The 22093-nt window shown below is 39.3% G+C and overlaps 1 protein-coding gene across 8 annotated transcripts; it reads right to left on the bottom strand.

Annotated features, from left to right (window-relative positions):
• Nucleotides 1-1278: 1278 nt before the first annotated feature.
• On the bottom strand, nt 1279-21943 carry RWDD4 (RWD domain containing 4). 8 transcript variants are annotated; one of them, XR_014258395.1, is made up of 9 exons: nt 21640-21932; nt 18434-18514; nt 13821-13930; nt 13567-13714; nt 12123-12240; nt 10327-10427; nt 10149-10198; nt 6773-6848; nt 1279-6478 (listed from the first exon to the last, which is right to left on the bottom strand). XR_014258395.1 is itself a non-coding variant. In XM_082444867.1 (8 exons), exons 1-7 carry the CDS (start codon nt 21661-21663, stop codon nt 6816-6818), a joined length of 564 nt encoding a protein of 187 aa, XP_082300993.1. In that variant the 5' UTR covers nt 21664-21943; the 3' UTR covers nt 1279-6478; nt 6773-6815. The 8 variants fall into 8 exon arrangements, 6 of the variants coding, with proteins under 6 accessions (XP_082300993.1, XP_082300991.1, XP_082300992.1 ...); XR_014258394.1 differs by having other exon boundaries at nt 10149-10427; XM_082444867.1 differs by lacking the exon at nt 10327-10427 and having other exon boundaries at nt 21640-21943.
• Nucleotides 21944-22093: the final 150 nt, after the last annotated feature.

The following is a 22093-nucleotide window of genomic DNA, read 5'->3' as shown; positions in this document are numbered from 1 at the left end:
TCTGCTTGATTCTGATGCAAATGCCCTTTTCACTCTACCACTGAGTTTACCTTAAATTTATAGGATAATTTAAGGAGAATTAATATCTCTAACAATTGATTTTTTGCAGTTGATAAGGTCAAAAGCTTAAGAGTCACTCTACCACATTGGATTTGATCCCAAATCCAATCTGGTGCCTTTCATCCAGGATATACCTAAAGATACTGATACTGATCGTGGACGAGTAATAGTAAAGGACATTATCCACGCACACGGATCATTTCACACATAGACAAGCATAGAAGTGGGAACAATTCCTAGAAGTGGAATTTCTGGACCAACGGTATTTGTGATTTTGACAGGCATTGCTGAATTGTCTTTCATAAAGGTTGTATAATTTACACTCAAAAAACTTTGTAGGAGAAAGCCTGTTTCCTCACACCTTCCAAAATGGTATTACCAAACTTTTCAGTCTTTGCCAATCTCATAGGAGAAAAATGGAATCTCACTGCAGATTTCATTTCTCTTATGAGAGTGAACATCTTCTTCTTTAAGTCATTTACATTTCCTTTTCTAAAACTGTCACATTTTTTGCTCATTTTTCTATTGATAATTTCTTCTCTTGATAATTTCTAAGAGCTTTTACTACGTATATATATTGAAAGTAATTTTTCTTTCAAACATTAAATTTTTTTTCAAAAAGAAAAATAAAGTTTGTTGTTTGTCTTATTTATGGAAATTATTTCTATGCAGAACTTTTTCATTTTTACATCATCCAACTTAGCATTTTCTTTATGGCTTCAGGGTTTTGTGTCCAATATAAAGAAGGTCGTCTCATTCTGAAATTATATACTTAAGAATCATTTTTCTTTTCTTGATGTATGGAAATTACTATGATGTAAATAGTGAGATAGGAATGCCTTTCCTTTTCTCCCCCCAGGTGGCTATCCAGTTGTTCTAATACCAGTTATTGAAGAAACTGTATTTTCTACAGAGATATCATGAATTACTGTATATATTTAGGTCCATTTCTGGATTCTATTCTATTTCATTGAACAGAGAAGGTGCCAGTACCTTATCACTTTAATTCCTGTTGCTTGAAGTATGTTTTACTAATGGGTAGAACTAATCTTGCTTTATTACTCTTCTTTTTCAATATCTTTTTTCTGGCTGTTTCAGTGTGCTTGGTTTTCCTTAAGAACTTCAGAATAAGCTTTTTTTTTTTCTTTTAAAAGTCAAGTTGCAAAAAAAAAAAAAAATCAAGTTGCGAGTTCACAGAGATTACCTTAAATTTGTAGGATAATTTAGGGAGAATTAATGTCTCTGACAAGACTGACTTTTATTTATTTTTTTTTTTTTAAAGATGTTTTCTGGCTTTATTTATTTATTTATTTTTGGCTGTGTTGGGTCTTCGTTTCTGTGCGAGGGCTTTCTCTAGTTGCAGCAAGCGGGGGCCACTCTTCATCGCGGTGCGCGGGCCTCTCACTATCGCGGCCTCTCTTGTTGCGGAGCACAGGCTCCAGACACGCGGGCTCAGTAGTTGTGGCTCACAGGCCCAGTTGCTCTGCGGCATGTGGGATCTTCCCAGACCAGGGCTCGAACCCGTGTCCCCTGCATTAGCAGGCAGATTCTCAACCACTGCGCCACCAGGGAAGCCCGAGACTGACTTTTTGCAATTGCTCAGGTCAAAAGCTTAGGAGTCATTATTATATGATTTTTGGCCGGCACCACACGGCTTGTGGGATCTTAGTTCCCTGACCGGGCCCTCAGCAGTGAAAGCGCAGACTCCTTACCACTGGACCGCCAGGGAATTCCCTAGGAATCATTACTGATACGCGTCTATTTATTTCTCCCACATCCTTCATCTGACCTGTTAGAAAGTCCTGTGAGCAGTTCTCTCAACACACATCGAGAAGCTGATCACCGCTCACCCACCTCCACCTCCCATCCTAGTTCAAGCCATCGTTATTTTCACCCGCATTTCTGCAACAGCTTCCCCACTGGTCTCTCCCTGCCTTCCCTTCTGCTTCAGTCCATCCGCAATGCAGAAGCCACAATAAACTGTTGAAACAAAAGTCAGATCGCCTCACTCCTCTGCTCAAAGCCCTCGATAGGATGGAATATTATTCAATCATGAGAAAGAGGGAATCCTGCCATTTTTGACAACATGGATGGAACTTGAGGGCCTTGTGCTAAGTGAAATAAGCCAGACGGAGGAAGACAAACACTGTTATGATCTGTATGTGGAATCCGAAAAAAGCTGAACGCGTAGAAACAATGTAGATGGTGGCTGCCAGGGGCTGGAGGGTTGGGAGATGCTGGTCACAGGGTACAAACTTCCAGCTATAACATGAATAAGTTCTGGGGATCTAACGTCCAGCATGGAGACTACAGTTAACAATACTGCATTTTATACTTAGCAAGGCAAATAGATCCTAATTGTTCTCACCACACGCAAAAATAATTATATGAACAGATGGAGGTGTTAAATAATCATAGTGTGATAAGTGTATCAAATCATCACGTTGTACTTACACAATGTTATATGTCAATTACAGCTCAATAAAGCTGGGGAAAAAAACCCCTCTAGAGGCTGTCCACCTTACTCAGAGTAAAAAAAAAAGACTTGGAGAAAAAGAAACTAAGGGAAAAATTTAACAGATGGCATTTGTCAGCATGTAGTGGGAGTGAAGTTTTTCTTTTAGCAGATGGATGGCCATTCTTGTAACCACTCCATGATTTCTCCGTTATCATGAGAATTTTAAATAAATAGCATCCACCAATTAAAAATTTTATCTTCGAGCAGCCCCTGGAAGGGGAAGAATATTTAGTGTATTCTGCATTTATCGAATGAAATGGCCAACTGACAAATCCTAGATTTAGTGATCTTCAGAGAAATAGGACAGAAAAAGGAGGAAAAGTTTTCACTTTTAATTTTTCACATTTGTGTTAAAAAAAAAAATCATCCTATTGGGTAGAATTTGAAAAAGGTGTGATTTTTAAGAATTCAAAACAGACAGTGAAAAGAATGTAGGAATTAATAAAGTGTTTGCATCCGCTGAAACCTCAGAGGGATTCAGATTTTCCGAGGGTACGAGGGTCCAAGCCTCAGTGTGTTCCTTCACAAATGAGGCGGATGGTGATTCAGAACACCTACTGGCCTCTGTAAAAACACACACGCAGCGTCGGCCTGCAGTAGCCGCAGAATGCAGCTCTGGAGCAGGGAAGGGGAAAGGAGTCTTCAGTCTACACACCGCGAGGCTGCTGACGCCCGTCCTCTGTAATCCCATGCATGAAAGCCTTTCTTGTCTCCTTCTGCATTCTACACAGTCATAGATTAAAACTTTCAAGGTTAATTCCTAACCACTTAATTATGAAGCAAAATGATTTCATCTGCATCCTCCTCCTGCCCCCTCCCCCCAACCCTGGGGACAGTTTCCTCCTTTTATAATTTGCATTCTCTTTCATGAATGAAATAAGAAAGAACTGATCATAGAGATGGTTTGTTGTTTCAAGCATCAAGAAGAGGGTCCCCACAGGCCAAATCTTTGTGGGATCCACAGAAAAAGACCTCTTATAGCACCAGAAGGCTGCAGAGAAACGTGCAAGGTCACTTCGAACTTCCCAGCTGCCAGCAGTAACACACAGGGGAAAATGGGCAGAGGTGGGAGTGCTTCCTGTCTATTTTATCACCACCATCAGCAGGTTATAATTTATTTTGGAAACTGGATTGATGATAGAGGAAACCCAGGAAGAAGATGATCATACCTCTAGAAATGGTGGGAAAATTGAACTAATTTTCTTATTTTTGGTTCTTATCAGTATGAAATTAAAGCTATTAAAATGATTTACTTATTTACTCAGGTATTAGCTCTTAGGTGTTCTCTTCAGTTCTTCATATAAGCAAAAACTGTAAATCTGTAATAATGAAAATTCATGCAGGACAAAGGCATTAAAAAAATCCTACTCCAAATCAAACGTTTTGCTCCTTTCCCATTACACTATGCAATGTGGCTTTACTTAATTGGTCTTCAGTAATAACGCAAAATTAACGACCAATGTTATTAGCACTCTGAAAGGCATATTTTGTCTTTTTAAAAATTACCGGTTTTCATATAAAATTTGTTCCATCTTTTGTACACTTTCATCAGCGGCTTTCAAACTTTTTTACCATTACTCACTTTAAGAAATAAATTTTACATAATACTTACACATACACACCCCCAAATACCCTTACAACATGCAGTGTATAGTGGTATTTTGTTTAATCCTATTCTAGTCCATTCCATTAGAAAAACTGCTGGTAAAGACACTCAATTAATTTCTTCACTAATGGATCACAAAGTGCAGTTTGAAAAACACTTTAGACCATACATCACTTCCTGATTTTGTCAAATAATCAAAAACACTGAAATTCAGAATCATAGATTACCAGGTAATTCCTACCAGATAACACCTCTTGTTCTGTTTTCACTCCGTGGGGCTTCTTTGGAGGTCTGGATTGATGGTGGGTTCAACATTTCAGAGTGGATTTGTGCTCTTTTCTATCAGTTGTCCAGAGGTTCTACCCACCTGGTACCACCCTGGCTTGAGGGTTTTTTTGAAATTGCCCACATGGGGGAGGAATTTGGGCTGAAACCCAAGTATGAGATAACTTGTTATGAGTGCAGGAGAGTACATGTATGTATACTGACATTTTCTACTACACCCAGAACCAAAGTTCAAGACAAGAACTCTTCCTCAGGGCCCCCACGGGGGACACGTCTCGGCCTCATGCATGCTGTGTGTGTGTCCATGTGTCATGCCTCCCCACCCTGGGTTGATCCTGGACTTCATCTCCTGTCTTCTGGGCCCCCTGAGGCTGTGAAAACTGAAGCTTCCAACTTTCATTTAATTTTTTAGACTCTGGGTATATCTTACCCTCTCATCAGTTCATTTAAAAAACCTTTTTTAGTCCAACATTTGGAACAGTTTCTAGCTGGATGGTACATCTTGTACCGTAAGTCTGTGCAGTTATAGAACCAACAATTCTCTCTCAAGTGATGTGAAATAAAACATGTAGAAACATCACTGGGTGTAATTCAGATTTTATTGCTTATTATGTCATTCCATACAACTTTAGGTAAACACGTTGAGAAAATATACTGGGAGTCTTAAACAGATGATGGCAATATTGATGAAAATGTTCAAGTGTTTTACATAAGGTAGTAAGAGGCACCGCTGTCACCATCACCCCCCCGAAATTTGTACATTTCGTATAAAAAGAGTAAAAATAGCTCATTGGCATTTAACTAGCATTATTCTTTGTAATCTATGAACCACGATATGCCTGAATAATTTCAGAATCTTCAGAGCCAAAACAAAGCATTTTCTTCCACTAGCAGACATAGCACTTTCAGTTTCTTTAAAAAACAAGCAAACAAATCAGCACAACAAAAACTATACACACAACCCCAAAACAAAAAAGTTGGCATATTCCAGTGGTCCTGAATTTTGACATTTCTATCGTATTAATTCAAGAAATAAAATGTGATTCAGCATTTAAAAATGAGACAAGCTTCTTCACCATAGTTATACTTACTTTATAACTGAAACGATTTAACTGAAGCCAATGTTAACCCAGCAAAAACCATGGATATAACTCAAAACTGCTCTTTTGATAAAGAAACTTCTTTAAAAGTTAACTATTCTTTAAAAACTCAGACCCGAGCTGCACAGGTGTAATTGAGGAACCAACAACTGACTCTTCCAGAAACCACAGCAGTAGTTCTAAGTGTTTTTGAAGCTGGGGAGTATATACAGAATCACTGTAAACGGCACATACACATCAGTAACTTCTTGCTAAAACAGCATTTGAAAGACTTCTATGTCTATTTTTACAAAGATGAGTGGGCTGAGACATACATTTGGATACTTGAAAAGAAACAAAGCTTGAAATGTGGTTTTATGTGAAACCACTTAGAAGAACTCAGTTATCAAACAACTAAAAATACACAACAACAGATAAATAGGAATTTATGAAAACCATTATCTCTAACAATATAAAAATTAAATATTAAGGCATCTTTTACTCCCATTTTGGTATATGCAGCAAAGAGAACGGTTTTAAATAGGAACCAGCACTTCTAGTCAAATGCTTTCTAATGTATTTGGCAGATTTGGTTTTTTTTTTATTTTTCTTTCTCCTATTCCACATACCATTGAAAGCTCTCATGATCAAACATCATAACCCAAACCAGAAGGAAAGTATAAACATATTCATTTATTAAAAAGCAGTTCACCCTTGAAAAATAAAAAGGAACTACAAAGAATATTATGTATAAAGTTCAAATACTAGTATTTAAATTTCTCTGAAGCAATTTACGCTTCAGTAATTAAGAGAAGGAAGGGATGAGGACGTACAGACGAGAAGCCTATTCATACGGATAGTGCTGTGAACGCACTGTTCACTCAGTCGTCTCCTCCACTGGGATGAGAATTTGAAAAGGGCTTCATACTCCTTTAAAAAAATCACATCCACCAGAATAAGATCACATAAATCAACGCCGATGATTTATAATTCCCCATATTTGCCCATTTACAAAGGCCAATTGGCTTCATAAAGTATATTAAACAGTAACATTTTCACCTTTTATTAAGGCAAGTTTGTGAAAGTAATTTAATACAACCAGATCTCTTCATGAACTTTCAGCTTAAAACATTTTTTTACATAAGAAACATACAAAAACATGGTTTTATAAAAAGCCACCTCAATACCAGAAGAGAGTAATGAAAGATCTGGAACCCAGTTTACTTTTTAAAGGATGCTCTTCCTCCCTCGTCTCCAATTCCAAGTGCTACTCATCATCTTTAGAGCCAGTTTTGCTTAACTATAAAAAAAGATGAAAGAAATATTCAACAAATTTAAGCTATCATATTATTTGAGTTCACTATTTCCACATCATATCAAAAGTCAACATTTACAGTTAATAGAACAACAGGCAACAAGGTTCAAGTAACTTGCACCATCTACAGCTTCTACCATATGGAAATACTTTTCAACTTTAGCCTCAGCTACTTTAAACAGGATTCTTTGAAAACATAACCTCAACAGAACAAGAGAGGTAAAAAAATCCCTTGAAGCTTTCCAAGAAACAAACTGGAACCAAGAGTATACAAAAGGTACCATTTATAAAATGAATGATATTCTTCTGTTTTTGTTTTTTTACAAATAATAAATTCTAAAATTTTAAAATTATATAAAACACTTAAGATTTATCATCTGAACTAGATAATTCTTACAGTTAGTTTTGAAAACATGATACAAGTCTTAAACTGCGCTTCTCAAACATTTTGGCTCCAGGACCTCTTCCCACTCTTAAAAATTGAGAATCCTAAAGAGGTTTTTTGTTTTTTGTTTTTTAAAATATACATTATACCCACCTGCATGTGAAAGATGAAAAATTTAATTCATGTAAAAATAACAGGGGCTTCCCTGGTGGCGCAGTGGTTAAGAATCCACCTGCCAATGCAGGGGACATGGGTTCGAGCCCTGGTCCTGGAAGATCCCACATGCTGCGGAGCAACTAAGCCCGTGTGCCACAACTACTGAGCCCATGTGCCACAACTACTGAAACCCGCATGCCTAGAGCCCATGCTCCACAACAAGAGAAGCCACCGCAATGAGAAGCCCGCGCAACACAACGAAGAGTAGCCCCCGCTCGCCACAACTAGAGAAAGCCCGTGTGCAGCAACGAAGACCCAACGCAGCCAAAAAAAAAGTAAATAAATAAAATAAATTTAAAAATAAATAAAAATAACAATAATGACAACCCAGTCACATTTTAAAAATGAAAAACTGCATTTTCTAAAACAAAAAACCAAAACTTAAAGTGAAGAGTAGTGTTGTTTTACATTTTTGCAAATCTCTTTATTATCGAGCTCAACAGAAGATAGCTGGGTTCTCACAAATCTGCTTCTACAGTAAGACAGATATAATGGAAAATGGCCAACAAAAACAGTCCAAGTTAAAAAAAAAAAAAAAAAAAAACCAGTCCAAGTACTAGGAACAAACGGAGTGAACACAGAAATGAACGTACTTAGATCCTAAACCTACTTACTATCTTAGAAAATTCTGGAAAACGCAAGAATATAAAAGCACACATTCCATTAGTGCTCTAATAGGAGAACGTAGTGATGGCATCATCACACTTCATGCAGCCTCTCGTAAATGCCACTGTACATGTGCGAGAGGAAGTGTAAAAAAGGCAAAAACATCTTACTATTTTGATGCAAAGAGTTTGAACCTGATAGTCCCTCCGAGAGGGCCTCCAAAGACCACATGTGGAAACCACTGGCTTAGAGTAATGGATTCTGAGTCCAAACCGTGTCTAGGTGGTAAGCTCCTTCTTAAAAATCTCTCTCCCATCTCCCAAGCTTACTGGATTATTTGAATTTTACTTTCTTTTTTGGCTTAAAATTCTAATTTATATTAAGAAGGTCTCTCTTAAAAACAAACTGGGGACTTCCCTGGCGGTCCAGTGGTTAAGACTTCGTCTTCCAATGCAGGGGGTGTGGGCTCAATCCCTGGTTGGGGAGCTAAAATCCCACATGCCTCATGGCCAAAAAACCAAAACATAAAAAACAAAAGCAATACTGTAACAAATTCAATAAGACTTTAAAAAATGGTCCACATCAAAAACAAAAACAAAAAAACTGAAAACGACACTTCTGGCTCTCGGGAAAAAGGAGCATGACCACTTGAGATGACCCAGATTATTCTCCTTTTCATGCTTGGCTGGGAGGCGCCACACCGAAAAGGTGGATCCTTCCTCTGATTGGGAGACAGCTCCTCTGGAGCAGGCAGCATTTTAAGGGGAGAGCAGACTTAGCTGGTGAGATAAACACAGGTGCACCTGGGACAATGGTAAGTATCCACCACGGATCAGCGGCGGGGGCCCAAGTCAATGAGAGAACGCCAGAGAAGCTTCACCCACACAGACGGCTTGTATAGCGTCAGCCTCTTCCCAGGAAGGCAAGAAGTAGTGAAGGCTGACCTCAAAAGTTTGCGGGTTGGGTTCCAGACGACCGCAATAAAGCAAACATCATAATAAAGCGAGACACACGAATTTTTTGGTTTCCCAGTGCACATAAATGTTTACACTATACTGTAGTTTATTAAGTGTGCAATAGCGTGATGTCTAAAAAAACGATGCACATACTTTAATCAAAAAATACTGTATTGCTAAAAACTGCAAACCATCGTCTGACAATGCAGGATGGCCACACACCTTCAATTTGTACAAAACAGTATCTACAAAGCAAGATAAAGTGAACTGAAATAAAACAAGGTCTGCGTGTACTGTGTTTCTTTATTCCAGTTGTGGCTCATGGCTCCCTACTCTCAGGTAATATTTTTGTACTAGATTTTAGAAGCACAAAAATTACTTCAAACAGGTTCTATAGAAAAAGCATCCTATGGCCCAAACAGCTGGCTTCAAAATAAACTTTAAGAATACACTGCTTTTAAATTACCCATACTTGTGGGTCCTCATTAATCCTAATCTTGGATCATATTAATTACTCCACACAGCAGTAGTGACACTAATTGGAATGAAAACTCATTTCACGAAGTCCTAGACAGGGCATTAACTTACTGTATTAAGGATCAGTTGACGAGTAAGGCACAAAAAAAACCAGAGAGAAGGGGACAAAAAGTTCCAAGTGGAAAGTAAACAATTTTCAACAACAAAAACAGAAAATCTTTCTTGACGACGGTGGGAAATTACATTTAGGGTCTGCCGTAAAAAAATACTTAATTTCTACCAAGAAATCAAAGCACTCCTTTTCATGACTTGTTTCAAATTCCATATTATCTATAATTTAGAGTCATATTTTAGTACGTCTAGTCTTAAGATGTACTTACATAAACAGGCACACTTTACTGTAGTTATAACTCATTTCTACAGATTTTCCATTATTAAAAAAAGAAAACCTAAAACTGAGGGTGTAGGGAAGAGAAAAATGTGAAAGATATTTCAAAAATACTTACATGCTGAACGTGAAAAAGGAAACAGACATCCCAGTAAAATCCAAAGGTTGAAGGGGAGAAAATGGAAGATATAAATTTCATTACTTGATGGCAATAACTGTAACAATTTTTTGAAGACTGGAATATAAATATTACATACCTTCACCACATCAACCCAGTTCCAACCTCGAGGAAGTTCTCCTTTGTGATCTAAAGGATGAAAACACTAACTTTATATCTAAGACCAATGAGTAATATTTAAATTTAAATAAGATTTTATATACTACTCTACACAACAAATGTATTAAAAATTTAAATAATAAAAGGTCCTTGCTTACTGAAGTGAGAAGTTGTGTCAGTTTGCTCTTTTGTGAGTTAGTGCTCATGCCAGGAAGCAGGCTCAAGACAAGAGGCCTTCTCAACACGTCTGCCTGAAAACCTAAGAGGAGGCCGGGCCAACTTATTTACTAACTGCTGTGCTCTGATAAAATATCCATTTTATAATCTGACATTCTTTAATCAGGGCTTTAACCTGTTGGGAGTGCTTAAAAGCAAGCACAACCCTTTTATAAGAATTTATAGTTTATGAAGTAATTTCACTCTTTTAATAGAATATTCAAATTTGAAAAATAGTTTAATAAATGCAGTCTAAAAATTTTCAATTTAAAATGTCTTGATTTCCTCTTTGCTTGATATATCTATATATGCCTCATTTTATGAAACTTTCAAAATCTGCATTCAAATCAAGGACACTAATTGTAGAGTAAGAGAAACAGAAACTAACCCTGTGATTCTTATAGGAGAAAAGCTATAATATCACTGGAGCTCAATTTTAGATGCTAATGGCTCTTTTCTCCTTCATGCCAATAAGAATCTTATCTCACTGGTCACTGGTTATAAGGGGGCACGGGGACAGATCACCAATTTTGGTAACCAAAACTTACCCACAATGCCACGACTGTCCCATTAAAGTTTTATTTAGAATGCAAGTTTCAAGTCACAAGCTCCTGCACCATACTTATAGGAAGATAAGGACTTTTAGGTGGGCATCACCAAGGAGAGGGAGGTAGGGAGATAGTAATGAAAGGGAACAACTGTAGATCATCATGTGTGAAAGCAACAGTAACAAACTAACTGAAATACATGCTAAAACATTCTGAAAAGAGATGAACCAAAATTCTAAAAAACAGATTGTAATGGCTAACAATTTACTGCTTCAGTTGTTTCTACTTTAATGCTGCTTTGACAGTAGGTATAATGGAGTCCCAGATTTTCTATTTCATAAACCAATACGATCTCAAAAAATGTATTTTGAGGGCCAACACGGTTGCTTTCTTTTTATTTTGCCACAAATGACATTAAACAAAACATAAACAACCAAAAACTACCATCACTTTATAAGAGAAAGGGTATTATTTTAAACTTCTTCACCAAAGTAAAAGGGTCACTTCTTTTAATAAAGGGCAGCTTGTAACCATACAGCAATAACACACACATACAGACCTAAGTATACGTACACACTTGTGTATGTGGATAGAAATATCTATACGCACACATGGTAATGTCCTCATTTTCCTTAACTGGGAAAAAAGTTTACAGATTGATGGCAATTTGCAAAGTTTTAGGTTAAATAAAGAAAAAGGACCAAATATATATTCTTAAATCTTGTTGTATAAGTAAGTCAACTACAGATGAAAACATTAAATTATTTATTGTGTTAAGATCTGATGGTATACCAGACTTCATTTCAAATAAAAGCGATATTTCAAAAAAATTTCAAAAATACACTTATCTGTCATAAAGGTAAACAAACAGGAAAATTCCAAACATGTCAGAGAGGGTACCAGTAGGACACACATCTGTACACTATTCTAATGGTCTACAATCTTCAGACTCATTTATAGTCACTTTGCCACTTTACCTTCTTCTCAAATGTTTATCTCTTGTGGTAAAGTAGTAGTAAATATTTTCAATATACGTCTGTGACCTAAAACAGTCTCTGATCCAAATGTTCCAAGAATGAAGAGTATAGAGAACTAATCTTGTAAATCTAAATATACTTATTAAGCATCCATATCATACCAAAAAGCAATCCAGTTATGTGTGTTATAAAAGAGAAAAAAATAACACAAACCTGTTTTATCTGCCAGCTTACGTTTCTGGGCTTTTGAAAGTTGTTCTTTTTTGTCTTTTTTCTTACTTGATGGGGCTGTGTTAGGAGTTTCAACTGAGATGATATTGCTTATGGACGTCTAGAAAAAAAGAATAAATTCTTAGACTCAAGCCTTAACACTTACTGAATTACACTAAATATGGCTACATCCTGAAACGAGTTGACAATTTTTAGGTTTGTGAAGTAAAAGAATCCTTTATTATTATATTCATTTATTAGATCAGGATCCTTAGCACATTATTGGTTTCACTCTCCTAAAAGTTCACATTGAAGGCCATAATATTAGTTATACTGTTATAACCAGGTCCCTGAGAAACAAGATCTGATACCAGGATTATGCTGAAGCTCTTAAGTGCCAAGGTAATTTTACAATTCAGTTAATGTGCCATTATTTGAAAGTTAAATATGTCCTTAGAAAAATCACATATGCCTACTTAGAACCTCCTGGTTCCCAGAGGAAATGAAGGAAATTTTTTAAATATCTGGGCTCATGTAGTCAGATAGACAAAACTTAAAATGCTTACTACGTGCCAAGCATTGCCATAAATGCTGTACAGCTATCACTGATTTGATCCTTAGTACAATCTCACGAGGTAGATACTATTATAATCCCCATTTTAAAAATGAAAAAACTGAGCACAGAGAGATTAAGAAACTGCCCAAGGTCACACAGCAAAGGAGTGCATGCTCAGGGCCAGGCGGTCTGGCCCCCGGTCCAGGAGGTACCGCCCTCCACTGCTTCTCCAGCTGCCTCTCAGTGTCCACTTGTATTCATGGGGAACACGGAAGCCAGAACTGCTTGTGGCCTTTGGTTTACAAGACAAAACTCAACTGATACTGACCACTGAAAGTCTTGGAGTGCATGACTTGGTGCAAAGGGGTCTAACACATACCTGCTTAAGGTCATAAAAGATGATTATTTCCTAAAACAGTTCTAGAAATAAAATAATTTTTTCCTATTTAATGAAGTCTCCTTAAGCTGCAACACTTTCCAATTGAACTGTGGCAGGACTACTTACAACTAAATAAGCCTCAAGGAGAAAGTACGTAATTTCGTATGTATTTCAGCACTATGTAAGAAATCTTCTATCTGAGCTTTAGGAAGATGTTAAATAAACTTGAAAAAGTATTTGGTTCTACACGGCTCAGTTTTGGCACACCCATGAAGTATTCTAGGCTTATGTGAAGGGTAAAATCTAGAGAATATAATTTCATTTTTAAAGATAAGTAGACACTAAGAAATCTAAAATTCATTGTTCTTATTTAACTCAGATGTAACCATCATTTTAAATCTAACACAAAGTCTCCCTCCAATTTTAAAAAAATAATAAAATAGTAAAAATGAATTACGAGCAGAGTAAAACCAGAACAAACAAAATATGGCGAAAGTGAATCCCCTGCTCACAGCGGAACAGACAGGACGGTGGTTCTCCATGAGCCGCTCTTTATTGTCCTTGGCATATTCAAACAACGTGTAGGTCATGGCCGTCCCGAGATTCACTTCCACTGCTTCCTGTAACTTGGCTAATATGCTCTGCTTTACAGCTGACGATCTGCAATGCACAAGAAATACATTGCTAAGAGAAAAGTAAAAGAGACAGTTACCCTGCCCCCGCCCCCCAACAAAAAAAAACCTCATGAAAACGAAACACTACTCACATGGTGTTGTTAAAAAAGGCGTTCATAGATATGATTGGAGGTGTCTGGGGATAGGTCTCTGTCCAGGAAATCTCTATTAGGAAGGCTTTGGGATCACCGTTTTCACCTATCTGAAGAAAAGGGAAATCTTAGGCTTGTAAAAAGTGCTACAAAGGCAGAATATTAAATGATGATCTTTAAAATGACTTCTTTCTAATGCTCGTGATCAGATCAGTCACGTCATATGTTGAAAAGCTCCTGGGTATGGGCTAAGACCCAGCACAGGGTGAGGGCTCAGTCTATTATTAGTCTGTCTTTTAACTCACTCCTAGGCTATTTTAACAGCTTTACCTGATGTCCATGGCCTGTCTCTCTCATCAGCCCTCCAATCTTTTCCAGCCCCCAGATTATGTCTGATACATGTATTTTTTTGTTATATCAAAGTTTTCTGAGGACAAAGATAAGACATCAACTATGGGAACAAGAAGAGAATGGACAAAAATGAAAATCCACAAACTTGAAACACCTCATTTTTGTCTTAAGTTTTCCAATTGCTAAATCATAAGAGGCTTTAAGAACAGGTAAATTGATATGCATTAGCACAATCCCAAGAAAGTAGAAAATGAAATGTAAAATTTATAGAAAAAAGGAAGGGTAGAGAGATAAGGGAAAGGAGTGCCTTAGGCTGGACAGCAACTCCTGAAAAAGTTTTTAAAATTTTTAGGGACTTCCCCGGTGGTGCAGTGGTTAAGAATCCGCCTGCTAATGCAGGGGACACGGGTTCGAGCCCTGGTCCCGGAAGATCCCACATTCCGCAGAGCAACTAAGACCATGTGCCACAACTACTGAGCCTGCGCTCTAGAGCCCACAAGCCACAACTACTGAAGCCCACAGGCCTAGAGCCCGTGCTCCGCAACAAGAGAAGCCACCGCAGTGAGAAGCCCGTGCACTGCAATGAAGAGTAGCCCCCACTCGCCGCAACTAGAGAAAGTCGGCGTGCAGCAACAAAGACCCAATGCAGCCAAAAATAAATAAATAAATTTGTTTAAAAAAAATTTTTTTAATTGACGTTTAACTGACATACATTATACTACTTTCAGGTATACAACATGATTCAACATTTGTATATATTGCAAAATGGTCACCACAATGAATCTAGTTAACATCCATCACCACACACGGTTACAATTTTCTTTTTCTTGTGATGAGAACTTTTAAGATCTACTCTCTTAGCAACTTTCAAAGTACACAATAGGGTATTATCAACTGCAGTCGCCATGCTGTACATTACATCCCCACGACTTATTTACTTTATAGTTGGAAGTTTGTATCTTTTGATCACCTATTTGACCTGAATTTAAGATGTCTTTTCTATTTCTTTTGCTCTTCCCAGCTTTTTATTTCGAAAACTTTTACAGAAAAACTAGAATAGAACAATGAACACTCACTGACACGTATCTTATTCACCACATACCTATTATTCCACCTGCCTTCTCTTTCTTCCACTACAGGACCAACTCCCTTTCCCCAATGTATGTGATTTTTTTCCTTTGGCATTTGTTGAACCATTTGAAAGTAAACTGCAGACGTGATGAAATGTCCTTAAACTAAAGTATCCTGAGAATAAGGACCTTCTCCTTTATAACCACAAAACCATTACCACACCCAAGAAATTCAACATGGATACAAAAATATTATCTAATTATAACTTATATTAAAAGTCACCAATCATATCTAAAGTGTCCTTTAACAAAGCACTCCCTCAACACCCAAATCCATAATCCGTCGAGGATCGTGGATTACATCTGGTTGTCAGATCTCTTTATTCTGTTTTAATTTACAACAGTCCCCAGTACCCAACCCACCTCCTAAATGTCTTTCATGACAAAAAGAACCTAGGCCAGTTTTCTTGTATAAGTCCCCAGATCAGGACTGACTGTTTCCTCTGTTCAGATTCAGACTAAACGGCTTTGGTAAATGGCTTTGATAAAGATACTGGGTAGGTGATGTGGTGTACTCCCCCAGCACCAAATAATGAGGCACATAAGATCTTCCGGAATCATTAGTGGTGATACCAAGTTTGATCACTTGGTTAGGGTGATATTCTCCAGACCTCTTCAATGGAAAGGTATCTTTTTCATTTTGTAATTATGAAGCAATCTGTGGGTGATACTACAAAACCATGTGCATAGCTTGTTTCTCAACAACTTTTCACCCAAAGGTTTCAGTATCCATTAAGGATCCTTGCCTGAAACAATCATCACATTGGTTGTTGCAGAATGATGATTTTCAAATAAAACTATGGAATGATTCATGAACCAGCATCTCATTCTTGCACAGGGCAATGCTAATCTCTTCTGTAGTATTTTTAGTATATGTGCTGCTTTGTGGGTTTTTAAATACTTAATATTAAACATCAGTCAAAAGACTTAAAAAATTTTCACCCCAAATTGTTACTTGACTCACTTTTATTTTCTGACCACTAATGTTTTTATTCACATCTCCTTACCCTCAATCATACCCCACATCAGTATAAGGTGAGGCTTAGAAATTATGTCAACTAAACTTCGGGATCTGTTGCTATACTTACCTAAGTTGATTACCTGCATAATGGACGTCATCAGTTTATGCTTGTGTTTTAAGCAGAGATAATTAAAAAGTAATAAAAGTGGGGGGTGTGATGAATTGGGAGATTGGGATTGACCTATACACACTAACAGGTATAAAACAGATAACTAATAAGAAGCTGCTGTATAGCACAGGGAACTCCACTGTACAGTAGGAAAAAAAAAGTAATAAAAGTTACTTGCTTTATGCAATCACTAAATCCTTACTCAAAGTGTATGTAGAAACAAACTGCCACACGCCTCACACTGTGCGTTACCCAAGAGACAAGACCACTACTGTCTTCAAGGGAGACAGACCTTCAGACAACTCACTAAACTGCAGCACTATGAAAAGTTCCGAAGGGACAGAACATAGCATGAGGAAATGGGGACTATCGATTCTACTCTGAAGTCAGGGGACAGAGAGGAGACATGGCCCACGTACGTCACAGAGGAGGCTTGGGGCAAGCATTAACGGAGGAGCGGGATGGATGATGGATGCGAGGTGAGGGCAAGAGCAAACAATGTGTCCCAAGACCGAGCATCAATGACAATGCAGCGAAACATTTAACAAGGTATCACGTCTAACAGATGCCAGCGCTAGGAAAGTCTGCAGACACAGTCCGAAGCAAACAGAAGGCACTGGGTGTCAAGCTGAGGGGTTTCGTCCTCATTCTACAGGAATGGAGAAACCTTTTTAAACAGAGGAGCGGGATAACTATTTCAGAGAGCCGGCTAGTAGTAGCGGGAGGCCTAGTGGTGAAGCGGCACCAGGGAAGCTGCGGTAAGAACGGAAAGGGGAGAGTCACTGAGAAGCCTGCTAACCTTGTCTGTGCAGGAACCCAGGGTGTGACCAGGACTCAGCCAGAACCGAACCCCAGGTCCTGTGACTCAGCTCACTGTGTCCAAACGTCACACTCCATTGCCCAGAAATCCATCCTACAGGTCGCATCAGTGTGTCCACCCAACAGGACACACACACGTCCTACAGCATCCTGGAGACTGTGTGCTCAGTGAGTAGCTGGTGGTGTCAGCACGGACATCTGGGGAAGCACAGGGGACTCTCCCATTTGCTCGGGGACAGGGGCCGTGGCTGGGGAAGTCTGCGGGGACGGCTGGATTCAAACAGAAGGGCCCAGGGCTTAACTCCACTGTTACCTCCGGCCATTAAAAGGCTCTGCTGTATATACGTGGAGTGGTGTAAGGACTGTGGAGCTTGAAAGGGAACTGAGAAGCACTGAGCAGAGAGGGGAGTTTCTAAAAAAAAATAACTATAAGGGATTTACTTCCTGTGAAGTCGATAACAATCATGTATAAGGACCATTTCTCAAACAATTTATTTTAAATGGTGACAATGTTAACAACCATAAATCCTGCATAAGTCTTTTATAAAAAAAGTTTTCCATACCACCCACTACTACTTAAAATCATTCAGATGAACGGTTTATGTTATATATTTATAAAATAAAATACTGGTACTGTTCCACGTTGAAAAAGAGTTGTAAGCAACCTTTATTTTAAAGAAAAATTGACATTTCACAGACTCATAAAACATTCACGCACATTTCTAATACAGAATTAAGAAAATATCAACTTTTCTTGACTAAATTATAGGGTAGTAAAAAGAATGCTAGACTTGGACTAGAGACCTGGATTTTATCCCCAACATTTATCAATATAAGCTGTGGGAGCTTGGGAAGTTAGGACTGAGAAGTTATCTTTAAGATTAGAAGGTAAAACCACATAATTTCTAATGTTTCTTCTGTTTCTAACATTTTAAAATTCTCTTACAATAAAAACGTTTATCTTAGTTTTTAAAAGTTTCTGAATTAAGTTTTCAAAAGTTGAAAATAACTCACGTCATGGTGATGAGTTTTCATTTAAATGCTTCAGCAAATCCAAAGACATAATAAATGTAAACCACTAAATTAAAAAAAAACAAAACAACACCCACCCCCAGCATTTTAAAAAGCAACTTTCGTCTTTTCCAACAAAGTAGTAAGTGCTTCTATTCATGCCAGGTCTTACCCTATATTGAAATGAAACCGGACTTAATTCCCGGAAACTTTCATCTCCTTCATAAATAGAACGCAATGCCTCCAGTTCCATCTGAAAAAAATGAATCACATGAGCGTTGTTTAGTCATATAAATGGATTAGAAATAGAGGATCTTTTGTTTCTGGTTCAAGTCCACTCAACAGCATAAAACTTGGCTGACTTACATAGCCTTCGACGTTTATGACCCAGGTGCGTATACTAACACATCACAATCCTAACCCTTTCTTTAACACTATGCGCCAGGCACCGCTAAGCATTTTGCGGTGGATTATCTCACTTAATTCTCACATCAATCCTATGAAGATCTTACTGTTTTCTCCTTCCTACTAGGGAAGAAAATAAGATTCAGTTTAAAGCAACTCCAGAGCCTGTGCTTTCTCACTCTGCTAAAGGCTAGCCTTGGGTAGAAAGAACATTAAACTTGTGGACGAGAAGTATGAAACAGAGTCGTTCCCCATGATTTACACATACTATTTATATTTGTAATCCCTACCACAGAAGCATACAAAACTTGAAAAAACACTTACGGACAATAAAAAGAACTTTTAAAAAATGGTAGTTAGAAAGAGGTTGACAAGTATCTATCCAAGATGGGAAAAAGGACTGCAAGAGAAAATGCAACTAGCAATCCTTGGCTGGAAATACTTCTTCTTTTTTTTTTTTTAAATTAATTTATTAATTTATTTTTGGCTGTGTTGGGTCTTTGTTTCTGTGCAAGGGCTTTCTCCAGTTGTGGCAAGCGGGGGCCACTCTCCATCCCGGTGCGCGGACCTCTCACTGTCGCGGCCTCTCTTGTTGCGGAGCACAGGCTCCAGACGCGCAGGCTCAGTAGTTGTGGCTCACGGGCCTAGTTGCTCCGCGGCATGTGGGATCTTCCCAGACCAGGGCTCGAACCCGTGTCCCCTGCATTGGCAGGCAGATTCTCAACCACTGCGCCACCAGGGAAGCCCTGGAAATTCTTCTTATAACGCTGTAGGCTTACAAATGAGAAGACCCCATCACTGTTGTGATTACTGACAAAGACCTCAGAAGAGGTAAAGAAAAGAAAGACTGCACTTCCGCAGATATTTTAGTTTTCAAAAAGATGCATGTTGAGAATTCTACAAACTACAGGATGGTGAGTTTGACCTACATGGACAATGTTTTAAGACAGATCATTAAAGAAAGAGTTTGCGAGGACCCAGCAGAGTTAAGGAGTAGCCCCTACGACTTGGCAAGAATATGAAAAACAAGATATATGTTCACAACCCTTCTTAGGGAGGGTGACTGGATTGGTACATTAGGGAAAGAGATAAAACAGTCTACCTGGACTTCAGCAAAGCCCCATGGGTTTCTCTTGCTACCTTCACAGAAAAAAACATATAAGAATTCAAACTGGATCAAGGAATAACTGAGATGAGATTAGAAAAACAACATTACTCAAAATGTAGTGTTACTCCTTCTGTCCTTAATCCTTTCCCGTATTTCAATTAAATGACTTGGACAGGAACAAAAATTGGAGGCAGGCTTATCAAATTTGTGGATGACAATTTGATGGGATAGTGAATCATGCTGGCAGCAGCAGAAGAGATTTAAAAGCCCTTTAAAAACAATCTAACAAGATGAAACTTTACAGGGTGAGTAGAAGAACTTGTCCTTAGGTACCTAAACATACAGAGCAGGAGATGAAAGACAACTGCTCTGCATAAAGCACTTTAAGGGTTTTTGTTAACAGTAAATCTAACTGTAGAAAACTGCAATGCCCAAATTTTAAAAAAAGAACATAAATAAACTTATAATGTGTCCACAGATACACAATTCCAGAAGAGTGAAGGAACTAAAAGGAATGAACAAATGGAGAAGAGCTGAAAGGAACCAGTTGGTATGAGAGGAGGAGGTCTGAAAAACTGGGCAGGAAAATGGTCTTCAAACATCTGAAAAACAGTCCTGTGGAAGAAGATAAATGGCTGGTTCTCACCGCAGGAATTTCAGTTCAGTAAATCTGAGCTAGAGTGCAGGTAACTGTTTTTCTAACAACCACCCAGAAGGTTCTAGGCGGTGGTCCACGGGCCAAACTTCGAGAAACCTTACACTATACGCTCCATGCTACACAGTAAGAACTGTTCACGCCTTCTTAGAAACTCAACTGGCAAGAATATTTTAGGGGCTTCCCTGGTGGCGCAGTGGTTGAGAATCCGCCTGCCAATGCAGGGGACACGGGTTCGAGCCCTGGTCCGCGAAGATCCCACATGCCGCGGAGCAACTAGGCCCGTGAGCCACAACTACTGAGCCTGCGCTCTGCAACAAGAGAGGCCGCGACAGCGAGCGGCCCGCGCACCGCGATGAAGAGTGGCCCCCACTTGCCGCAACTAGAGAAAGCCCTCGCACAGAAACGAAGACCCAACACAGCCATAAATAAATAAATATTTTAAAAAAATTTAAAGAAAGAATATTTTAGAAGGATTCAGACATCATAGCTTGTTGAATTTTGGGTCTTCTTTAAAGGTAACTTCCAATCCCGAGATTCCATGACATGTGTCACTTGAAAGTGCTAACTTTCAAGCAGTATACTCTAAATGAAAAGTGAACTCCTACTTACAACTCTAATATCATATGATTCAATGTCAAAGTGGCATTTCACGAGAAAATACCTGAGTGTAAACCATACAATTCCGGTAGTACATGGATGGTCAAAACAGACTTCGTATCCACTGGACAACTGTCAGATGGGTACATTAAATGATTCCTTCCACCAAGCAACATGGCCAGAAGACACTAGTGTCATTATTTCCCTGCACCAGAAATTTAACTAACTCAATTAACTTTCTCTACCAGCCAACAGATTTTAAAATGTAAAGGTGATTAGATTCCCAAAGAGCCTAACTCAGAACACAGGCGCTGAACAACGCACGGGATTTAAGGCGAGCCAAGTGCACCGGGTCGCGGGCCAAGGACACTCGCCCTCGTTATCAGGAGACCTGGGGGAACCCCAGGGTTTGCAAAACTCAAAACTGCAGTGCGGGGGAGGAAAGGCAGAGGTGGTCCCCTACCCAGGTAAGCGCGCCACGCCTCCCCGCGCAAGACACCCGCAAACTTAGGGCGTCTCAGCCAGGCTGTCGCCGTAGAGGCGAGGGCACGTGCGGGGCCGGGGAGGGGCACCGCGCCTGCGCGGGAAAGGAGCGTCCACCCGGACTCACCTCCTGGTCCTCGTTGGCACTCATCGCGCCGGTCACGGGGCGCCTCCCGGGCGGACGGCGTTCGCGACAACGAAAATAAAGCGAGGGCAGTGGCCCGAAGGCCGGGGCGTCCCTCTTCCGTGCCTTGGGCTGCTGAGGCACACCCTTAGCACCGCAGACGAGAGTCTCGCGGGTTCCCGGTCCCCGGGCAGCGCGAAGCCGTCGGCGGAGGGCTGCAAGCGGGGAGCCGGTAGCCTCCGCAATAGGCGAGCCAGCGAGTCGGAGGAGAGGCAGAAAGGCGGTAACGGCAGAGACTCCGCCCCCTCCTTCTCGCTTCTCCTATTGGCTCCTTCTCTCCCCGCCCCCAGCTCCTGCTCCTCTAGGAAGCGGAGCGTCTTCCTTACGCTTCGTGGAGCAGCGTAGAGTTCCGGGACGGCGATTGGCGTAGAGCGCTGTCAGTCAAGCCCAGGAAGTG

Source organism: Balaenoptera physalus, assembly GCF_965194825.1.
Source record: "Balaenoptera physalus genome assembly, chromosome: 21".
In the NCBI taxonomy this organism is placed as follows: Eukaryota; Metazoa; Chordata; class Mammalia; order Artiodactyla; family Balaenopteridae; genus Balaenoptera; species Balaenoptera physalus.
Note: the sequence above shows the minus strand (reverse complement) of the source record. Positions and strands in the feature narration are given on the sequence as shown.

Coding starts and splice junctions, on each gene's coding strand:
- RWDD4 (XM_082444864.1), bottom strand. CDS start 21,663: ATGAGTGCCAACGAGGACCAGGAG. Junction 18,515..21,639: donor GTGCCAACGAGGACCAGGAG/GTGAGTCCGGGT, acceptor CATTTTTTTCAG/ATGGAACTGGAGGCATTGCG. Junction 13,715..13,820: donor GCCTTTTTTAACAACACCAT/GTGAGTAGTGTT, acceptor TGTGCATTGCAG/ATCGTCAGCTGTAAAGCAGA.